Source organism: Dendronephthya gigantea, unplaced genomic scaffold, assembly GCF_004324835.1.
Source record: "Dendronephthya gigantea isolate DGI-Jeju-01 unplaced genomic scaffold, DenGig_1.0 000404F, whole genome shotgun sequence".
Lineage (NCBI taxonomy): Eukaryota > Metazoa > Cnidaria > Anthozoa > Malacalcyonacea > Nephtheidae > Dendronephthya > Dendronephthya gigantea.
Window position 1 is genome coordinate 1 of NW_021163414.1, and position 18,370 is coordinate 18,370.

At 36.1% G+C, this 18,370-nt stretch overlaps 2 protein-coding genes across 2 annotated transcripts; one reads left to right on the forward strand and one right to left on the reverse strand.

Moving 5' to 3' along the window:
* Window positions 1-6,003: 6,003 nt before the first annotated feature.
* LOC114542832 lies at window positions 6,004-9,142 on the reverse strand. Its single transcript, XM_028562252.1, has 7 exons — window positions 9,002-9,142; window positions 7,901-8,022; window positions 7,325-7,777; window positions 6,946-7,162; window positions 6,602-6,822; window positions 6,184-6,343; window positions 6,004-6,035 (listed from the first exon to the last, which is right to left on the reverse strand). The coding sequence occupies exons 1-7, from the start codon at window positions 9,063-9,065 to the stop codon at window positions 6,004-6,006; spliced, it is 1,269 nt and encodes a 422-aa protein (XP_028418053.1). The 5' UTR covers window positions 9,066-9,142.
* An 80-nt stretch (window positions 9,143-9,222) lies between these two features.
* Window positions 9,223-13,135, forward strand: LOC114542831. The gene is made up of 3 exons (XM_028562251.1): window positions 9,223-9,658; window positions 10,173-10,250; window positions 10,607-13,135. The coding sequence occupies exons 1-3, from the start codon at window positions 9,296-9,298 to the stop codon at window positions 12,779-12,781; spliced, it is 2,616 nt and encodes an 871-aa protein (XP_028418052.1). The 5' UTR covers window positions 9,223-9,295; the 3' UTR covers window positions 12,782-13,135.
* Window positions 13,136-18,370: the final 5,235 nt, after the last annotated feature.

Consider the following 18,370-nt stretch of genomic DNA (forward strand, 5'->3'; position numbering starts at 1 on the left):
CTGGCATAAATGTGTTTTTGGCCCGACTCTGAACTTATTTTAGCCCGAGCGTAGCGAGGGTTAAACAGTATTCTGAGGAGGGCCAAAAACACATTTATGCCCAAGAACATCAACTGTATCACTATTATATTAACTTTTTAAAGGGCGATTTTTGTATAGAAACACTACAATGGATAAACACTACAGTCGTTCTTCTGATTGGCTAAGAACAAGGTGGGCTAAAATAGATTTTAGCCTGGCAAATTTATCATTTTAGCCCGCAAAGTACACCGCAATGCCCACCAAAGTTAATATAATAAAATATTAGCTACTACACTTCTTTACTAAAACTGTCTTGTATTATTTATATATCTGACCATACATAATATTAATATTGTCTAAAATCTTTCATTATTTTATAGGGAGTTTGGATTGGAATCCAAGTGACAAGTATTAATTAATCACTGAAATTACTGTAAGTTTTCATCATCATTGAAATTTACAAGCATGCAATATTCCAGTGGCATGTATGGAGTTCTACCCCTGTTTAATCACCAGAATATTCACATTTAAATTATCATGCTGTTGACAATTTCTACTGTCATCCCTGACCCTGGGCAATTAATTTTCACCCTTTTAAAGGGAAAATCATAGGAAATGGACTAGACAAACTATAAACAGAATAAAATGAAAATCTGAAAAGGGAAATTTGCTTTATATCACTATACCCAATACTCAAGGTCAGCAGCAAACCATATCCTGCATGACATGCTCATGTTTGATTTCATTGTTGCATTGATTAATGATTTGGTTATATGCACCATTATTATTATATGTTGATACTGTAGTCCTTCCTTCCAATCCCTCCTCTTCTTACAAATTCAAGTTATCATACTGTACTACATTGCATTGTTTGCTTTGGGACACCATTGTTGTATACATTTAAGCATTTGCAAAAACTGTATTCTGTTGAAAAAGGCTTAGTGGATCGTAATACATACACAGTTTTTCTTCCCCATATAGAAATGATTGATTAAATTACTTTAATTCGAATGAGTAAGCATTTACCTTTAAAATAAGGGGGATTTTCTCTCGGGTAGCAAGCTGTGCCCCGCGCTCTTTAGCTATATTCTGCTCTTGTTGATGTAATATTTTTTGATTTTGTTCAATGATTGTCCGTTGACTTGCCAAAATACGTCGCATGAGTTCCTCATTCTGACCATTGATTGCCATTTTTTTAAAAAACTGGTAGCTTTCGTTAAAAAATTAAATGTTAAGTGTATAAAAACTGGCTTGTCAAAACAACTTGAAAATTTTTCCTTCGAGTTTCCCTCTCGAATTCTAGATTTAGCGCGAAATAAATATGAGGCTTCTAATTGGTTGGTTTAGGTCACCTGGACACTTATAGTGTCCCTGAATAGCATCTACTACCCCCGTTTAGCCCTTTGTGTTTCTTTTAAACTCTTGTTTTTATATCAACATTGCTTATAAAAATCTAAAAACAATCATGGCTGAATACAACAACTATATGACCTTGTGTCCACATTGCGAGACCTATTTACCTGCAAGAACTTTCAGGCGAATAGGGAAGTTTATTTTGACCAAAATTCAAACTCGTGGCAAAGATCCAATTTTAGAAGGCAGTAGTGATGATGAAGACAACTTTATTGAGATCGACCAGGTCACTCCATGTTTCCCTCTTCCATCAAATCATTGCGATAGCAATTATACTGAACCTGACTTGGCTGATGAATTGTTCCGCGAAGAACTGCTTGAGCGTGAGATCTGGGATGATATTTCAGATAATGAAATCGACGAAGACACTAAAATTCCATCCGTTAGTGTCAATACGTCAGATTCTCCTTCCAACCGCACGTTGCTCAATTGTCTAGTTATTTTACTTGCGTTTTTTTGGACCTACTTTCCCATACCGGACAACGCAATGGAGTTTTTGCTTTTGTCGTTGAAACGATTCTTTCAAGCAGCATCTCTTTCCAACAATTGGCTTGCCACATTCTCCTTGGCTTTCCTGGATCGCTGTACCTTTTTAGAAAAGAAGTAGGCCTGGTAGGTGACAAGTTTACTAAGTAACGTTATTTGTCCAAAATGTTCTTCCTTGTATGAATTCGAAGATTGCTACCGAACAGTTGGTACTCGCAAGGTGTCCAAAACCTGTTCCTTTGTTCGTTTTCCAAATTATAGACAATTGCGCATGCGTCAACCATGCAGCTCAACTCTGTTGAAAGAGGTAACTCTTAAAGATGGTGGTAAGCGATTATATCCTCATAAAATATATTGTTACCAGAGTGTTATTGCAACATTGCAACAGTTTGTTAGGCGAGCTGGTTTTACCCAGCGATGTGAGTTGTGGAGAAATCGTGATATTCGAACTGCTCATCAAGTTATGTGTGACGTATTTGAAGGACGAGTCTGGAGAGATTTTCAGATGTTCAATGGATCATCCTTTCTGGCATCTCCTCGTAATTATAGCTTTATGCTCAATGTTGATTGGATGCAACCATATGATCACACACCATATTCTGTCGGAGTTTTGTACCTTGTTTTGATGAACCTTCCGCGCAGTGAGCGCTTTAAACGACAAAATATTTTTCTCGTCGGAATCATTCCCGGACCTAGTGAGCCCAAGAATAACATTAACTCATACCTTAAACCACTCGTTGATGAGCTTGTTGTTCTTTGGGAGGAAGGCGTGACCCTACGAAATTCTGGCTCACTTATTTTACCAGAACGCTTTCGAGCTGCTTTGTTGTGCGTAGCCTGTGATATGTCAGCCAGTAAGAAGGTTTGCGGGTTCACTGCTCACAACTCTAAACGTGGTTGCAATAAGTGCACCAAAGAGTTCGTTACTGGTGGATTCGGTGATGCAACTGATTATTCCGGATTCAATTCGAGTAGTGGGAGAAATATTGTTGACCATAGGAGGCATGTTGAGGAGATTTTAGCGCAGTTGACGCAGGAATTGCGTAATGCGAAGGAGTCTCTATATGGCGCTAGATATTCCGAACTTCTCCGACTACCATACTTCGACTGCATTAGGTTTACTATTGTTGATCCGATGCATAATTTATTTCTGGGAACTGCGAAACGCATGATGGAATTGTGGTTGGAACTTTCTCTTTTGACACGTGCAGATTTGGAACTTATTCAACAGAAAGTAGACATATGTAATACACCTTCAAACATGGGTCGACTTCCGTTCAAAATAGCCAAGTCGTTTTCTGGATTTACGGCAGAACAGTGGAAAACCTGGGTAACTGTCTTCTCTCCGTTTGCATTGTTAGGTCATCTACCTGGTAAACATTACAAATGCTGGTTGAATTTTGTTAAAGCTTGTAAAATTCTGTCACGGCCAATGATTAAAATACATGACGTGGGTCTTGCGCATTCTCTGCTTGTAAAGTTCTGTCGTGATGTCGAAAAGTTATATGGAACACAACGCATTACACCGAATATGCATATGCATACACATTTGGCCGATTGTATTCTTGACTATGGACCAGTGTATAGTTTTTGGTTGTTCAGCTTTGAACGGTACAATGGCATACTAGGTAACTATTCGAACAATAATAAGTCAATTGAATTGCAAATTATGAGAAAGTTTTTGAGAGATCAGAACTTGAGAGAACTTGAATTCCCAAAAGAATGTGTGCAGCATTTTAGCGATTTGACTGATAAACTACAACAGCGCGAAGGCCATCAATCTTGTAGCGAAGTAGTTGATAGCAAGCTTGCAATTGATATTCTTCATTTGTGTGATGGTAGGCTTGACATTCGTGATGAGTTATGGTTTACTCTGGATGGTTACTCCCTTGGTTTACCTCACGTTATTGAACAGTTAGATTGTGATGAGCACGAGTACCTGAGTGCTGTTTACAAAATATTTCTTCCTGACATACCAGTCGACAACATTCCTTACCTCTACGATAAATACGCGTCCATCGAATTTTCAGGGGAACGATACGGGTCAGAGTTTTCCCGTCTAAGTCGTTTTGCTTACATTTTAGCAAGGTGGGCAGGACGATTCCATGGAGGTGTGGATATGGAAGGTGTAGAGGAAAGACCGGGCATTATCGATTGTTTCGTACGCCAGTCGATTTCGTATCGGGATAAGGTACATTCGTTTTGTTTTGCGCACGTTCGCTGGTTTCAACGGCACCCTGAACGATTTCATTATGGTAATGATGGAGTTACGCCCGAGATTTGGTGCTCAAACTTGTTCGAGAGTTTTGGTCCGGCGTCCTTTATACCCGTTCAACGCATAGCGCGAAATTTAATACCCGGTTATGATAAAGTTGATGACGAAACCGTCTTGTTTGTTATGCCATTGGAAAGGCGAATTCTTCTGTGATTCAGATGGAATTTGGAGGCTAACTAGTTTAAGTCTGACTATAGCACATTCAAATCAATGCCCTTGATCATGGTTCTTCGTAGTGCTTTAAAGTTCGTAATACCGTGCTGACAGAACTGTGACGTATTTAATACCCAGAAATGGGGGCAGATCAGGGTTAAAGTAACACATAATTAACGGCGTTAAGTGGTTTAATACATGAATGCATCCATGCATGCACGCTATATAACCATATGCCCTAGATTATAACCGCTATTTGTATTATCGCGTTATTAATTCGTGTAAGCCCTAATGCACAGCAAAAATTGTCATTCTTGATTTAAGAAAAAAAATGCTTGCTTTGAGCAAAATTTTGCTCAAAGCAAGCAAATACATTCTTGTCCGTATAGTAAGAATATTATTCTTGCATAGAATATTATTCTTGTTTCAAGAATTATATTCTAGGCAAGAATATTTGTTCTTGATACAAGAATATATTCTTGATATAAGAACATTTTTTCTTGCGAGAATAATCCTAGAATGCAAGAACATTTTTACTTGTTACAAGAAATTTTTTTCCTAAATTAAGAACAATGAGAAAGCACGTATTCTCAAAATAAGAATGAAGGTTAAGAATATATTCTCAATTTAAGAAAGGGTTTTTTTGGGTGCAGGTGCGCGGTACATGCAGAAATGCTTAATATAAATATAAATACTGTTTTCATTCAAGAACATCGTAGTTCTCTTTAAAATTTATTAATATATTCTGCTAAAAGCACCAGACAAAACCAATTTCTACACTAATACAAAAGGCCAAAAAGTAAGTTACACAAAGTGCATGCAAGTGCAACCAATATGCGCAAAGCGCATTTTGTTTCAATTAAACCTGACATTCAGTTCTACACCGTACTGTTCAATTCATAGCTAGAAGAGCCAGAGGGCTTAGGCATTCCATAACAAACGGCAATGATGAGGCAATGATGGCAAACGTGATATGTTCGAATTGAATTGCATGATAATTTGTTTGAGGCCGCCGGAATGAAAATAAAAAGCGAAGAAATGATGCCCAAATTTTATGCAAAAAATCAACTCAGCCTGTCTTCAAATGCGAAGCTCAAGCCCTCTATTTCTTGACAATGTATATTAACCTATCACACATTGCATTAAAGTTTAAAAATCGTCAGATGAGTTCTGCTTGAACTTCAAGTAATCCTCTTTGGCAGACTCAAATGAGTTATACAGGTCTGCAGGGGTGTTCATATCGTGAAATAATAAGCTGTGGAGCATAGTTAGACCTAGCTCATGAGATTTTGGATAATCCACATCAATAAGATAAAATAATCCGATTAATGCCAAGACTGCTTGCATTATATTCCTTAGTTCCACTGTGAAAATAAGGGTACCTTGGCAGACGAGGTAGGCTGATGTCTTATCCAGACATAACAAAGGAATACCTTTACCTTGTCGTCGGCTACAAACTGTCTCTGGATCCTCGTGATCCTAAGTAGAAAAACATTAAATGAAACATTTTCATCATAAGCAAAGGCCGTGTAGCATGCCAATAATGATTACTTCTCTTATTCCGCTATCAAAGTAACAATTACCTTAATCACATAAATAAGCTCAATGAGCTTCTTGGCAGACTTATTTAGCTTTCCATTGCCAAACAACAAGTGCTAATTCTTCATAAGCTGTACAACTTTGGAAACTGTAACAATAAACATTTTTATTCTTAGTCATTGTGCACAATAAGAAATGAACAATGCATACAGCACAGGCACAACACAACTGTTCATATATCTTACATACTGTATAAGCAATTGCAAAATGACAGATTTTGAAATATATACACTTACCCTTTCCAGGTTTTTTAGGGAGCTCCATCCTTTGCTTTGAGCAACCAAAATATAACATTACATCCAGCTCTTCTTCCAATCTCATGACACATTCATTCATAAATTTTTTGGGATCATTATTGACAGCTTTTTCATTAATCCGGCGCACCTCTTCAGTAATCTAGCAAAGATATGTTTTAACATCATATGTTTTTCGTCTGATGTTACATCATATAGCAGTGTCTATGATCATTCTTATCACAGATCACAGACATTAGATATTGTGAATACAAAAATAGGATGCATTGCATGTACCATAATGTGCATAACAACAGTTTTAAAATTCAGAGGGAATGGGTTTGTTTGAAATAGCATACTAATAGAGTAACCTAAATTAAATGTTCAAAGCCAGTGTATTCTAAAAAAATAAACAGCCTACCTCTACAGGGTTTTTAAAGCATGGATACAGCTCAAACAATCTTGAGCATCTTTCTGTTGCTGGCATTTTCTTGATACGGGCTCGTCTTGATTTAAACTCTTGGTTTAAGTATGAATTAATTACATTGGGCGATGGCTTGCTTTTTTGCATCTCTTTTGACAAAGAATTGTATAATCTGCCCATAATCATATCATCCATGCCACTGACAGATGACTCTGAACCTGAAAATAAGAAACAATACATCAGCGAAGCCGATAAGGACATGCATTCATTACTGTAAGGACATGAATTCAAAGACAAATGGACAGACAGTACATACATACATAGATTGTTGTTCTACTTACTGTTGCTACTTCCAGCTTCAGCATTGCTCTGCTGTTCACCAGTGCTAATATCAGTCATGATTGGATCTACATCGTTGGATTGCTGGTCTTCTGGACATTCAGTGGTTTTAATATAACTGGTTATCTTGTTGCTGGCTTTTTTCTTATTGGGCCCCCGCTTGTTCTCAACTGTCTTCTTGTTATACATTCTCTTCTTCAGGCGGTTAAATAAACGTTCCTGAAACAAGGAAAATCTGTTATAAATAAAAACTCAATATCTCCAGTCCACAAAGCTAATTCACATTATTGAATAGACCTGTTGTGTCAAAGTTAACATACAACATATAGAATACTGGTAAATATGTAGTAGCTTATCACAATATTTATATATAACGCTTACATGGCCATTCACTGGATCAGATAGCAATGGATACGTCACAACAAGACTTTTTGCCATTTCCTTCAGCTCCATTGTAGTGGGCAATCGATTCCATGGGTCACACAAGGTCATGGATATCATGTTGCTGACTGTTCCCCGCACAATGTCATGGACCAAATGTTCTGGTATACTACCACTTTCCACAGCCAAGTCAACCCGTCTGTCACGGTATATAGTGAAGACTGGGGATTTCACTTGAAATGTTGCTGGTGGGGTTGCTGGAGTAGGCTTTGCTCTTTTTGTTGAAGGCCCGGCTTTTGTAAGGCCCTTATCATCTGTTGATGATGATGAGAAAGTATCATCTTCTGACAAGTCAATATGATTATCCACACAGACTGCCATATCAATTTTTCGCTTTTCGACCAAAGCCTTTGTTGTTGGATGAGATTTATCAGTTGGTGCTTTCTCAGTTTCCTATTACAAAGTATATTAAAATAATTATATAGTCTAGTCTAAAATAATATTCTCTGTTGACTCTCACTTGATACTGAATACATTAACATTTTAAAAGATTGTATTAACAATATTATTTTATACCTGAGATATTACTTTCCAGATGCGTGACCGCAGTAAAATCAATTTCATACCATCGCCAGGAATAATTTCCTTTAATGCATCATAACACAGTTCCTTGACATCTTCATTTGTGAGGCCACCCTCTGAAAATAATACACAGGTTAGAAAATATAATGTAAACTACACACGCATACAAATGTTCTTAAATTTAGCAACACATGTTTATAAATTTGCATGGGCAGCCAAATCTAATTTATACCATCCTGGGGCCGGTTGTTCGTAAGGCGTTTAACTTATGTCGAAATTTTAAAATACAGGGTGTCCCAAGACCATACAATAGCTGGAATTGAATGCCTAAGCACCACAAGTGGATAAATAAATGTTTGACATAAGCATTTTTATGTATGATACAAGGCAGTGAAATTTGTTTGTATACCCACAAATGACTTTTAATACCAATATGCTTTACAAATATGGATAACAATATTTCAATTTAGAACTTAAGCAACATGTTAATCTCCACAACCACTAACAATGGGTGATTTTAATAGTTTTGGGGGTTTTTTGAGTACATCTTGTGAATGACTGAACCTACATTTTATGCATATAAATGATATAATATGTATAACCATTGAAAGTTGAGCTATTTGTCCAATAAAGAGATAATTTTGCTTTCCATTTTCAGCTTATCCTAAACGCCTTTCGAACAAGCGGCTTATTAAGTACAGGCCCCTGGGCTGAAATTATCCATTTGTCCTTAGTCTATTTTTAGATTCAAAATGTGACCCGTGCGAATATAAACAGGGGACCCCCGAATATGACAAAATGAAGTGCTTTTAATTCTGTAAAATATGACATAGCTTTCTCAAAGAATTGTTCTATTTCCATTTATAATAGCTTAGTTTACACTCGATCGCAGAAAATATACTTTATCTGTCAATTCGTAATGATACGAAGCAAGTTAGGCGCACAAATCTGATTGCATTACGATGACGGAATCGGTATGAATATTCGTTTATATCGCGGCAAAATTTAAATTTGTATCGCGTTGCGAATTTAAACATATGTATGCGACGACAATTCTTAACTATTATAACATAAAATAAGAACATATATACTTACCCTTTAAACTATCTGCGACGTCTTTATCAATCTCGGCAATTTTCCCTAGTAAATCGTTCGACATTTCTGAATTTCTTGCGATAACAAACTTCGGAGCGCGTGGTAAGTTAAGTGAAGTGTAAGTAAGCCAGTAACATGAGAAATGCGCCGCCGCACCGCCTGACCAGCGAACTCTAGACCCAACATGCTTTGCAGGGATTTTATAATTTGGAAAACTTCAATTTCAATTTTCAAAGTCTCTGTTATTTTACAACTTTGTTGCGAGGAATTTTCGGTTAAGAATATGCTTTTAAAATGAAAAGACACCGTCATATAAATGAAAGGCGTTGGGAGTGTAGATTGTGTAATTGTTTCCAAGCAATTTCACTACGAACGTTGCTTAATCACTATAATAAAGTTCATGGAAATGAGCCTAATTTTCAAGTAGTTTGTGGCATCGAGAATTGTCCAGCAACATTTACGAAATATAATTCGTTATACAAGCACATCACCAGATCTCATAAGGAAGTCTACGATGGAAATATTGAGGATAACGCTGACGCTGAATTTAACAATGAGGATAATATCGATGATATTGATCACCACTTCACAGTTGAATCAGATGAGAGCAGTAGTGCTGAAGAATTGGAATTGGAAATGAATATAGATGAGAACCAGGTACCTATATCGTTACTGTAGCAAAGAAGATTGTTGTCTTTACGAACAAACTTAATTACAATATTCTATCATAACAAAGTGCTTTGACTTTGCAAACCATATTGAAGTGCTCTAGTTTATGAAACTCTTGCCATCCCTCCATGAAATGTTAACAGTTCTCGTACAAGTTGTTGATGGCATGTTGAATATAGGCAGTGGTATAGATAGAATGATGGCAGTTTTTACTGTGCTGTCCAGTGAATTATCTAAATACATGGTATCTCTTCACAAAACATAACACATGTTCTAGCCAATTAAAGATGATGCAATGGTTTGAACTAGATATACTCTCTGTGAAGACTATTATAAGCTTTCAATATAGCACCTGGCAATTGTGCTAAAGAAATATCTTGCATCAGGCTATTTTTGCATTTGGTTTCCACAAGTGTTCATTGTACAGTACTGTCTAGTAATATTATGTGCACAAACCAAGTAGTATGATTAATTAAGTGTAAAATATTTTATGTGATTTTAGAATGTTGACAATATTGACATTACAAAGAGTGCTGCCTCATTTCTCTTAAAGGTGAAAGAAAGGAATAAAATACCTCAGGTGTGTATAAATACTTATTGATGAAACTTTGGTGCAGTATAGTATACCCAACCTATGTCCCTGTTTGAATAAACTAATTGGTAAATTGCTTCTAATTGCTAAACATCTAGAGTCAGTTGAACAAAAAGTGGATAGTGCTATCCACCTGATAATGTTTTTCAATCTCTCTGAAATTGCCTGTTATTTGCTATAATTCAAATATGAAGTAAAATTCAAATTGAATCTTAACTCTGTATTCCTTATTTTGTAAAGTACATAGCATGATATATAATCTCTCCTTGAAGAGTCAAATTGTGTGGTTTTAGAAAAACTGTGTACGCCTCATATAATATGATACTACAATTAATATGTTTTAGGTTGCAATGGAATCTATAATGGACAGTACACGCACACTGGTAAAGCAAGTGGTAGATTCTGTGAAAGCGGAAGTTTTAAATGTGTTAGATTCCAGTGAACAAAAAGGCCAGGTGAGAAATGTGTTTGAGTCAGCTACAGATCCTTTTTCTGGGATAGAAACCGAAGCACTACAGTCAAAGTACATCAAGCAAAACTTCAGTTATGTGGAACCAAAGGAGGTAACTTTAGGGAAGAAATTTGTTTGGAAAATAAACAGTGGTAAGAGACTTATTTCTGAGAAAAGTGAGAAATTTGTGTACATTCCAATACTTGAAAGCATAAAACAGATCCTCTCAAATAAGCGCATCTCTACTATTCTTCTGAAGAAACCTAAGTGCTGTCAAGATGGAGTATTATATGATGTACATGATGGCCTTTTGTATCAAAGTGATCACTATTTTGATGAACACGAGAACACATTGTGCATTGTATTGTATCATGATGAGCTAGAGGTGTGTAATCCATTAGGCAGTAATGCTGGGGTACACAAGCTAGACATGTACTATTTTACAATTGCCAATTTATGCCCAAAGTTCAGATCCAAGCGCTGTGCTGTCCACTTATTTGCAATTGCCAATGCTGATTTGGTAAAGAAATATGGTATTAACACAGTAATGCAGCCAGTTATTGATGATTTGAACATTCTGTATCAAGGATGCAAAATGGAGATCAATGGTGTGGAAAAAGTTATCCATGGGAAGGTATTATTGTGTGCGGGTGACACACTTGGTCAGCATTATTTGGGCGGATTCAAAGAAGGTGTTGGTGTAGCTTTCCAAAAATGTCGGCATTGTCAGTGCTCATTTGAACAGATGCAGACTGACTTCTTGGAAGAAGAGTTCAATCTAAGAACAAAGGAAAACTACAGTGAACAGTTTGATGCCATTGAACAGGCACCAACTCCAAGTGTCCAAAAAGATCTAAGAACGACTTATGGACTAACACAGAGAAGTTCCCTTTGCCAGCTACCCACATTTGATGTCACACAGCAGCTCCCCCAGGATATCATGCACACTCTGCTTGAAGGAGTTGTGCAGTATGAGGTTCGACTAGTTCTTCTTCATTACCTACAATCGGGTCAAACCAGTCTATCTGAAATCAATGGAGCAATATTATCCCATGAATATGGATACTCAGAGATCAGCGACAAACCAACTCCCCTGAAGGATACTGTGTTTCATGGTGAAGAAAGATACAAGCTTAAGTACAATGCTGCAAAAGCTCGCCTATTTTTACGACTCTTGCCATTTTTCATTGGTCCTTTTGTTGACAGCAATGGTCCGCATTACCAGTTCCTCATACAATTGATTCAGATTGTTCAATTGATTTTCTCACCAGTAATTAAATTGGAGAACATTGACTACTTGGCAGAACTTATCCAACAACATCTGACCACATTTAAAGATTTGTTTCCAAACTGTAACATAATCCCGAAACAACACTATTTGCTCCATATCCCGTCTACAATTAGAATGCTTGGACCAATGGTTAGATCTTCCTGTTTCAGTTTTGAATCTGCTCATAATTATTTTAAAGAGTTGGCAAGAAAGCAGAATTTCAAGAATTTGCCATTGTCACTAGCTAAGCGCCATCAGTTCAATTTGTGCAGCAACTATGGTGATTCAAACGAGAACCCAAGCTCACATCCACTGTTTTCAACAGAAAGGGAATATGGTGTGCTAAAGAAAGCAGGTGCAGAAGTATGTTTGTCCTTGCGAGAAAGATTTGATGAACGTGGCCTTCTACCCTCCATTGAAATTGTGAATGTTTACAAAGTAAGTTGGATAAAGCTTTTTGGAACAAAGTTTGCCAAGTCTGGTATTATTGCTATTGATGTTGCTGGAGACCCTGCATTGCCAGTTTTTGGAGTCATTGTGTGCATATGGTCAATTCTAGACTTTACATACTTTGATGTACAATTACTTGAGACATTATCTTTCGATGAAAAACATCAAGCTTATCGTGTTTCTGAGAGTACAGAAGATGTTACTGGAATTTATCCTTATGACAGTCTAGTGGACTTTAATGTCTTTCATTACAAGAAAGATAAAGAGAATAATAAGTATGTTGCAGTGAAATATGACCTTCGTGACATCATTGAGGAGCATATTGAAGGACGAAATCCTCTTCACTAGTGACTGGTAAGAGTTTTTAGAAAAATTTTGAATTGTACATAGTATCTTGCATGAAAGAGGCAGTCAAGACTATGTTGCTCATACAGTAATTACAATTTATGTTGCCAAATGTCACATTGTTTCAAGATTGTATGTTCTATTTTGTACATATATGTTGCCATAGCTATGTTTGATCTCTAACAAAACATAGTGTGCTTTTGAAGATGGAACATATGAATAAACTAAAAATCCCATTATCAGTAAAATAAGTCTTCAAAATGCCTGAACGCTATACTAATAAAATTTGAGCATTTTTAAATGCTAAGTGTCTGACTTTTAAAAAACTGTATGGAGCCACCTTAAATGAAAACTAAATAGCAGGTAGAACTAATTTACTAAATTTAAGAATGAGAATAAATTTGTTAGAACATTATTTTTGTTTCAAGAAAGTTATATTCAATACGCTCTTATTTTAAGAATTTTATATACTCCCCAAATTTACTTGATTCTTGTTTCAAGAATGTTACATTTCTTGTGAGAATATTATTCTTGTCGTATTCTTATTTCAAGAATTTTGTGTTCTCCACAAATTTACTTGATTCTTGTTTCAAGAATGTTACATTTCTAGCAAGAATATTATTCTTGTCTCAAATTTACTTGTCTTGTTTTAAGAGAAATAATTCTTAGCAGAAATATTTTTACTTATTTCAAGAATTTCAAATTGATACTAAGAATAGCATTTCTCAAAATAAGTAATATTTTACTTAAAACAAGAATTTTGCAAGAATATTTTTCTTGCAAGAATATCCAATTTTGCTGTGTGGATACTGAACAATATTAATTTATAGGTTCCTTGAAAGCTTGCATGTTGAAAACAGTATTTTATCGTACGTTTGTGGAAATACCGCGTGAAAAATTTAATTTTGCAATCCTCTGGGGCCGGTTGTATAACTGCATGTACTGTAGTTAACGACAGAATTGGCCAATCAGAGTCGTGTATTGCTCATTTAACTATGCAAAATGTAGTTAAAGAGTTTTATACATCTGGAGCCGGTTGTATAAAGCTCTTAACTACATTTTGCATAGTTAAATCGTAGTTAACTCAGAAATACATGACTCTGATTGGTCAATTCTGTTACTAACTATGATTAAGAGTTTACTACATTTTTATACAACCGACCCCTGGTCCCTGATCTGCAAAATTATATTCACGCGATATTTCTCCAAACGCACGATAAAAAAATTGATTTACTTAATGTAGACTTAAATTTAGTTCTCACTGGAACAAAGATATTATCAATTAGGTAATTTAAGCACTCTGTTTATACTATATATGCTATCCGAATTTGCTTTCTTGGTATACAATACCACCTTATACTAGCAAGAGGCCGTATTGCCCGCGTTGCTTCTAAGCAGTTGTTTTGTCAGCCACCGAAAACCGGCTTTTTGGTTAGGGGCTAGGACTTTTGTTACTTAATTATATTCTAAGTTTTAAAGTTTAATATATCCTGGTTGCGGTTTATGGTACATATTGGTTGAACGTTTTTCAGTGGTTAGGCCAGCCTGCCAACTTAGTCCTGCTATTCTCGTATTTTGATGTTTAAAGAAATCAGTAATGATAATAACAATATGTTCCCATTCGATTAATTTTTCAGTTTTTAAACGGATTCATTTAGAGATTTTCCCCTTTTCGAAAGGCTTTCACTTTTTGAAAGTGAATAAAATTCTAGTTGATGCTTTTCTAGAGAAGTCTCGAAACGCTACCCGTAAACTGGATCCAGGGTGTTTTGTCAACATTAGGTTTAAGACGTTGAATCCAAAGTTATTCAACGTTTTATTTAAAAATATAATCAAACGCCTTGTATGTTTAGGTACATTTGTTCATATAGCGTTCTATTTAATGCATTTTAAACTATTTAAACGTGATTAACGTTGTATTACTTTTCCTGATCTTTGATTCTGACGCCCTTTAGAAATCATACAAATCATCAGCCTTGATACTGCCTCGATTAATTAAGGGTCGTGGTCAAACTTCAGATGAAGAAACGGGTAAGGAAAGTCCAATGGGTGGAGTAATTTTAACGTAGTTGAGTAAACTTTATTTTTCAGCTGTTTTGTTTTTAAACTAAAAAGCTTTGTAGTAGGGTATAGAGAGGCTGCTCTGTTTACTGCTAGGCGCCGAAAACCAGGCCTGCGTAACCCTATGTATAGGTTTCGGCTTTTACTGACGTTTTTGAACGACTGCACTGGTTCTGCTCGAAGATTTTAGTTAAAAATGATAAAAATCCTCGTTTGAAAGCAGCATGTACTTTATTACATAATTATAGTGCTAAGGAACGATTTTGGTATTTTTAAACTGATTGCGTTTGAAGGATATCGTCGATGCGAAGTTTTTTTGAATAGCTTATTCTTTCAAAGGAAATAACTCGGGTCTTTAAAAAGCATGGGTAAACAGGATGTAAGGAGCTCTAGGTTTACTTCCAATAGTCAGAAACAAAGGTGCGAGATCATAGCGGACGCTGTCACTTACAACCGCAACCTGTTTCCAGGATCTAGACCCGTAATAATATAACTGTTAACTGTTTACTTTCCGAGATCATATAGTCCAAAAACCTAATAAAAATATAAATCTAACAAAATTGCACAGTAAAACTTGCCAAAATCCCGAGAATTTCTAAACTTAGTTTGCATAAAGAATAGTTTTATTAATTTAGAACAAGTCATGAGGAAATAACATTAGATATTAAAATATTTTCCCCTTAATTGTGCCACGATTATGTGCCTCTGATCGATATGAAAATCTGCTTAATAAGTATGAAGGAGCCAGTCCTTTTAAGCACGTGAAAGTCATCACTGCATCTTTGAAACGTAACTGACGGGAAGCCAATTTACTTGACGTAACACTGGTGTTAAATGGTCATATTTGCCTTTCGCAGTCACTATTCTTGCAGGAAAGTTGTGTACACGTTGCAGTTTGGCGACATTCTTGTTTCGTGTATTCGCCTAAACAGAAGAAGAGTAATGTACGTAATCTGCTGGATACTAAAGCGTTAGTTTATTATTGTCACAAGGGTATGGTCATCTAGGATATGTTTAATTCGGTTAATTTGACACAGAGATTTCATACATTTCGATACTAAACACCCATCCAATTCCATCCCAAATCGTTTGCAGCGGACAGTGGTTGTAGTTGTTTATCAAGAAAGGACACACTGAAATCTTGTATTCCCTTCAACATTTGTGGTAATCCAAAGCTTTTTTTTTCTGGATTAATAAGCAGACTATTGGAAAAACATGCACGACGTTGCATGCACCACACTGCAATTTTCTGCAAATCATTCCTAAGTTGAGCCTGTGGTAGACTTATTTATAATAAAGAACGACAAGTAGACTTTTGAATAGTCCGCAGAAGATTCCAAAGGGCACGTGCACTTGTCATGAACAGTCGGTAAATGATTTATACAGATGTTAAATAACAATAATGGACTAAGCATGGAGGCCTGAGACACACCATATTCAACCGAGCAAGTATATATCTGACAAATTTTGACCAATTTGACCGACTGTTTCCTTTTAGACAAATAACTCTTAAACCAAGCTATTGTGCGGTAGAAGCACCCATTGAGCGAAGTTTGTTAAGAAGTTCAGATGATTAACGCTTTCAAACGCTTTTGATAAATCTTATCAAGCGACTGTAGTCCATTCCTTTCCATCCATATAGCATCCAAGATCGCATCTGTCAAAAATAGATTTCTGTCGAATGACTCCTTGTCTTACTGCTTTGATGAACGGTTATATAAGGCGTTTTTCCCCTAGTTAAATACTCAGGAAATTGATTTTGCGCGACCACATGGAGCATTTAGCGAAGCTGCTGGGAGCGTGACAGAGGCCAGTTATCATTTAGTATATATTTCAAAGTCTCCTTCTTTTAAAAGTGGTGTGACTTTAACAAGAACAATTAGCGATCTATATCTCTTTTAATGTTGGTAATATAACAGGTAAAGCATCTTTAATCACTCTAAACGATACCTTGTCTATGCTAGGTGCTTTATTTGGTGAAAACGAGTTCACAATTTTACGGATCTCATACGTTGATACCGGATAAAAGCGGAATTCGTCCATGTCCTTAGCTAGCGGTTGTAAACTTTTCGTTCGCCGCACCTTGCGTCCCGCATTTTTACCGCTGATATTTCACGAGGCGAAGCCGATCCCCGCGGCTCACCCCCGGTTTGTGACACATATCGAAAAATTAAATAATTTGATAGATTGAGTTTTTTCAACTTTAATTTATATAACTCGGACACGGACAGGTAGTTACCTTTTTAATGTTCGTTCCTTGTTTTTATGTAGAATTTATTTTTAGCTAAGTTATTGATTGTATTTTAAATTGAGGGCCTACATGAAAAGCACCTATGGGTGATTGTGGCACCCTCATAAAATATTTTGATAATAATAAAAAAAATAATAATAACAGGAACTTCGTGTAATGTCAAGCTAAGCATATATAGTCTGCTGCCTCGCTTCGGCTCGAAAAATAATGTTACTTTAAAACGTCAAAAATCTGTTTCTTTATGACATACCTAATGACTTTAAAGTGGTATTCTGATTCATTCCGAGCAGTTAAGCTTTTTTATATAACGAAAAGTAAATTTTTCGGTTTCTAATGTGATATTTCGCAAACTCTGATCTTTTATCAATATTTCGCGCTCTTTATATAAATCTATATCGCTATATAAATTTATATCGCGACTGTATCGATATGTATCGATAATACCAGTATTTAATATGCTCAAACTTATCAAGTAAAGTAGATTGTCTTCCTTCAATGATGTCATCAGGGGGTTCCTTTTATCCCTATCGCCCGGTGACACTCATAACGCTAATCCGCCCCCGCACACTTGCGCTCTAATACTCACGCCACCGATACCCAGAGGTTTACAATCTAATTTAAATTAATCGACAACTATAAAAAAGGTTTTAACGCACTAGAAAAACGCTAAAAATGAAGCCGCGTATAGGTTTCAACCAAATTAATATAAGGTCTTCGTTTAGATGGTTATAATAAGTATAGATATAGTTTATAATAGTAATTGTGATTTGAAAATTGAAATTTAATTTAGGAATCATTCGAAAATTTAATTCAACAAAATTGCAATAGATTTGCTCTATACAGCAAATTTGACACGGATTTGGTATTATATTTGCTACAGTAATATTTATGTTATATGTTTTTTCTAACGTTTCATAAGTTAATCTTTACTCCGCTAGTCCACTGAAGGTTGTTGGTTCTGTAAAGGTTGTTGGTTCTGTAAAGATTGAGCTTTCTTAACGTTTCACATGTTAATCTTTACTCCGTCAGTCCACTGAAGGTTGGGGTGTTGTGCACGCCCTTTTATAATGAGGGTTCAGTGACTCTTGCATACGTCATCAACCATAGTGGGCTGATCCTTATCCAGCCAATCAGCGTTGTACATGTAACCAGTGGGTTGGTCTTAGAAGCTCGTTCCAGCTCTCATATCTTGTTTATTTAAGGCGTTGTCGCACTAGTCGAGTTGGTCTTCTGCTCAATCGATCAATACTTAAAAATGTTCACAACTTAAAATATTCATC

Excerpts from the sequence above, each read along its gene's own strand:
- LOC114542831 (XM_028562251.1), top strand. The coding sequence starts at position 9,296 with ATGAAAAGACACCGTCATATAAATGAAAGGCGTTGGGAGTGTAGATTG. Across the intron at positions 9,659-10,172 it reads TGAATATAGATGAGAACCAG|AATGTTGACAATATTGACAT; the intron begins GTACCTATATCG and ends ATGTGATTTTAG. Across the intron at positions 10,251-10,606 it reads AAAGGAATAAAATACCTCAG|GTTGCAATGGAATCTATAAT; the intron begins GTGTGTATAAAT and ends AATATGTTTTAG.
- LOC114542832 (XM_028562252.1), bottom strand. The coding sequence starts at position 9,065 with ATGTCGAACGATTTACTAGGGAAAATTGCCGAGATTGATAAAGACGTC. Across the intron at positions 8,023-9,001 it reads CGTCGCAGATAGTTTAAAGG|AGGGTGGCCTCACAAATGAA; the intron begins GTAAGTATATAT and ends TATTATTTTCAG. Across the intron at positions 7,163-7,324 it reads CTGATCCAGTGAATGGCCAT|GAACGTTTATTTAACCGCCT; the intron begins GTAAGCGTTATA and ends TCCTTGTTTCAG.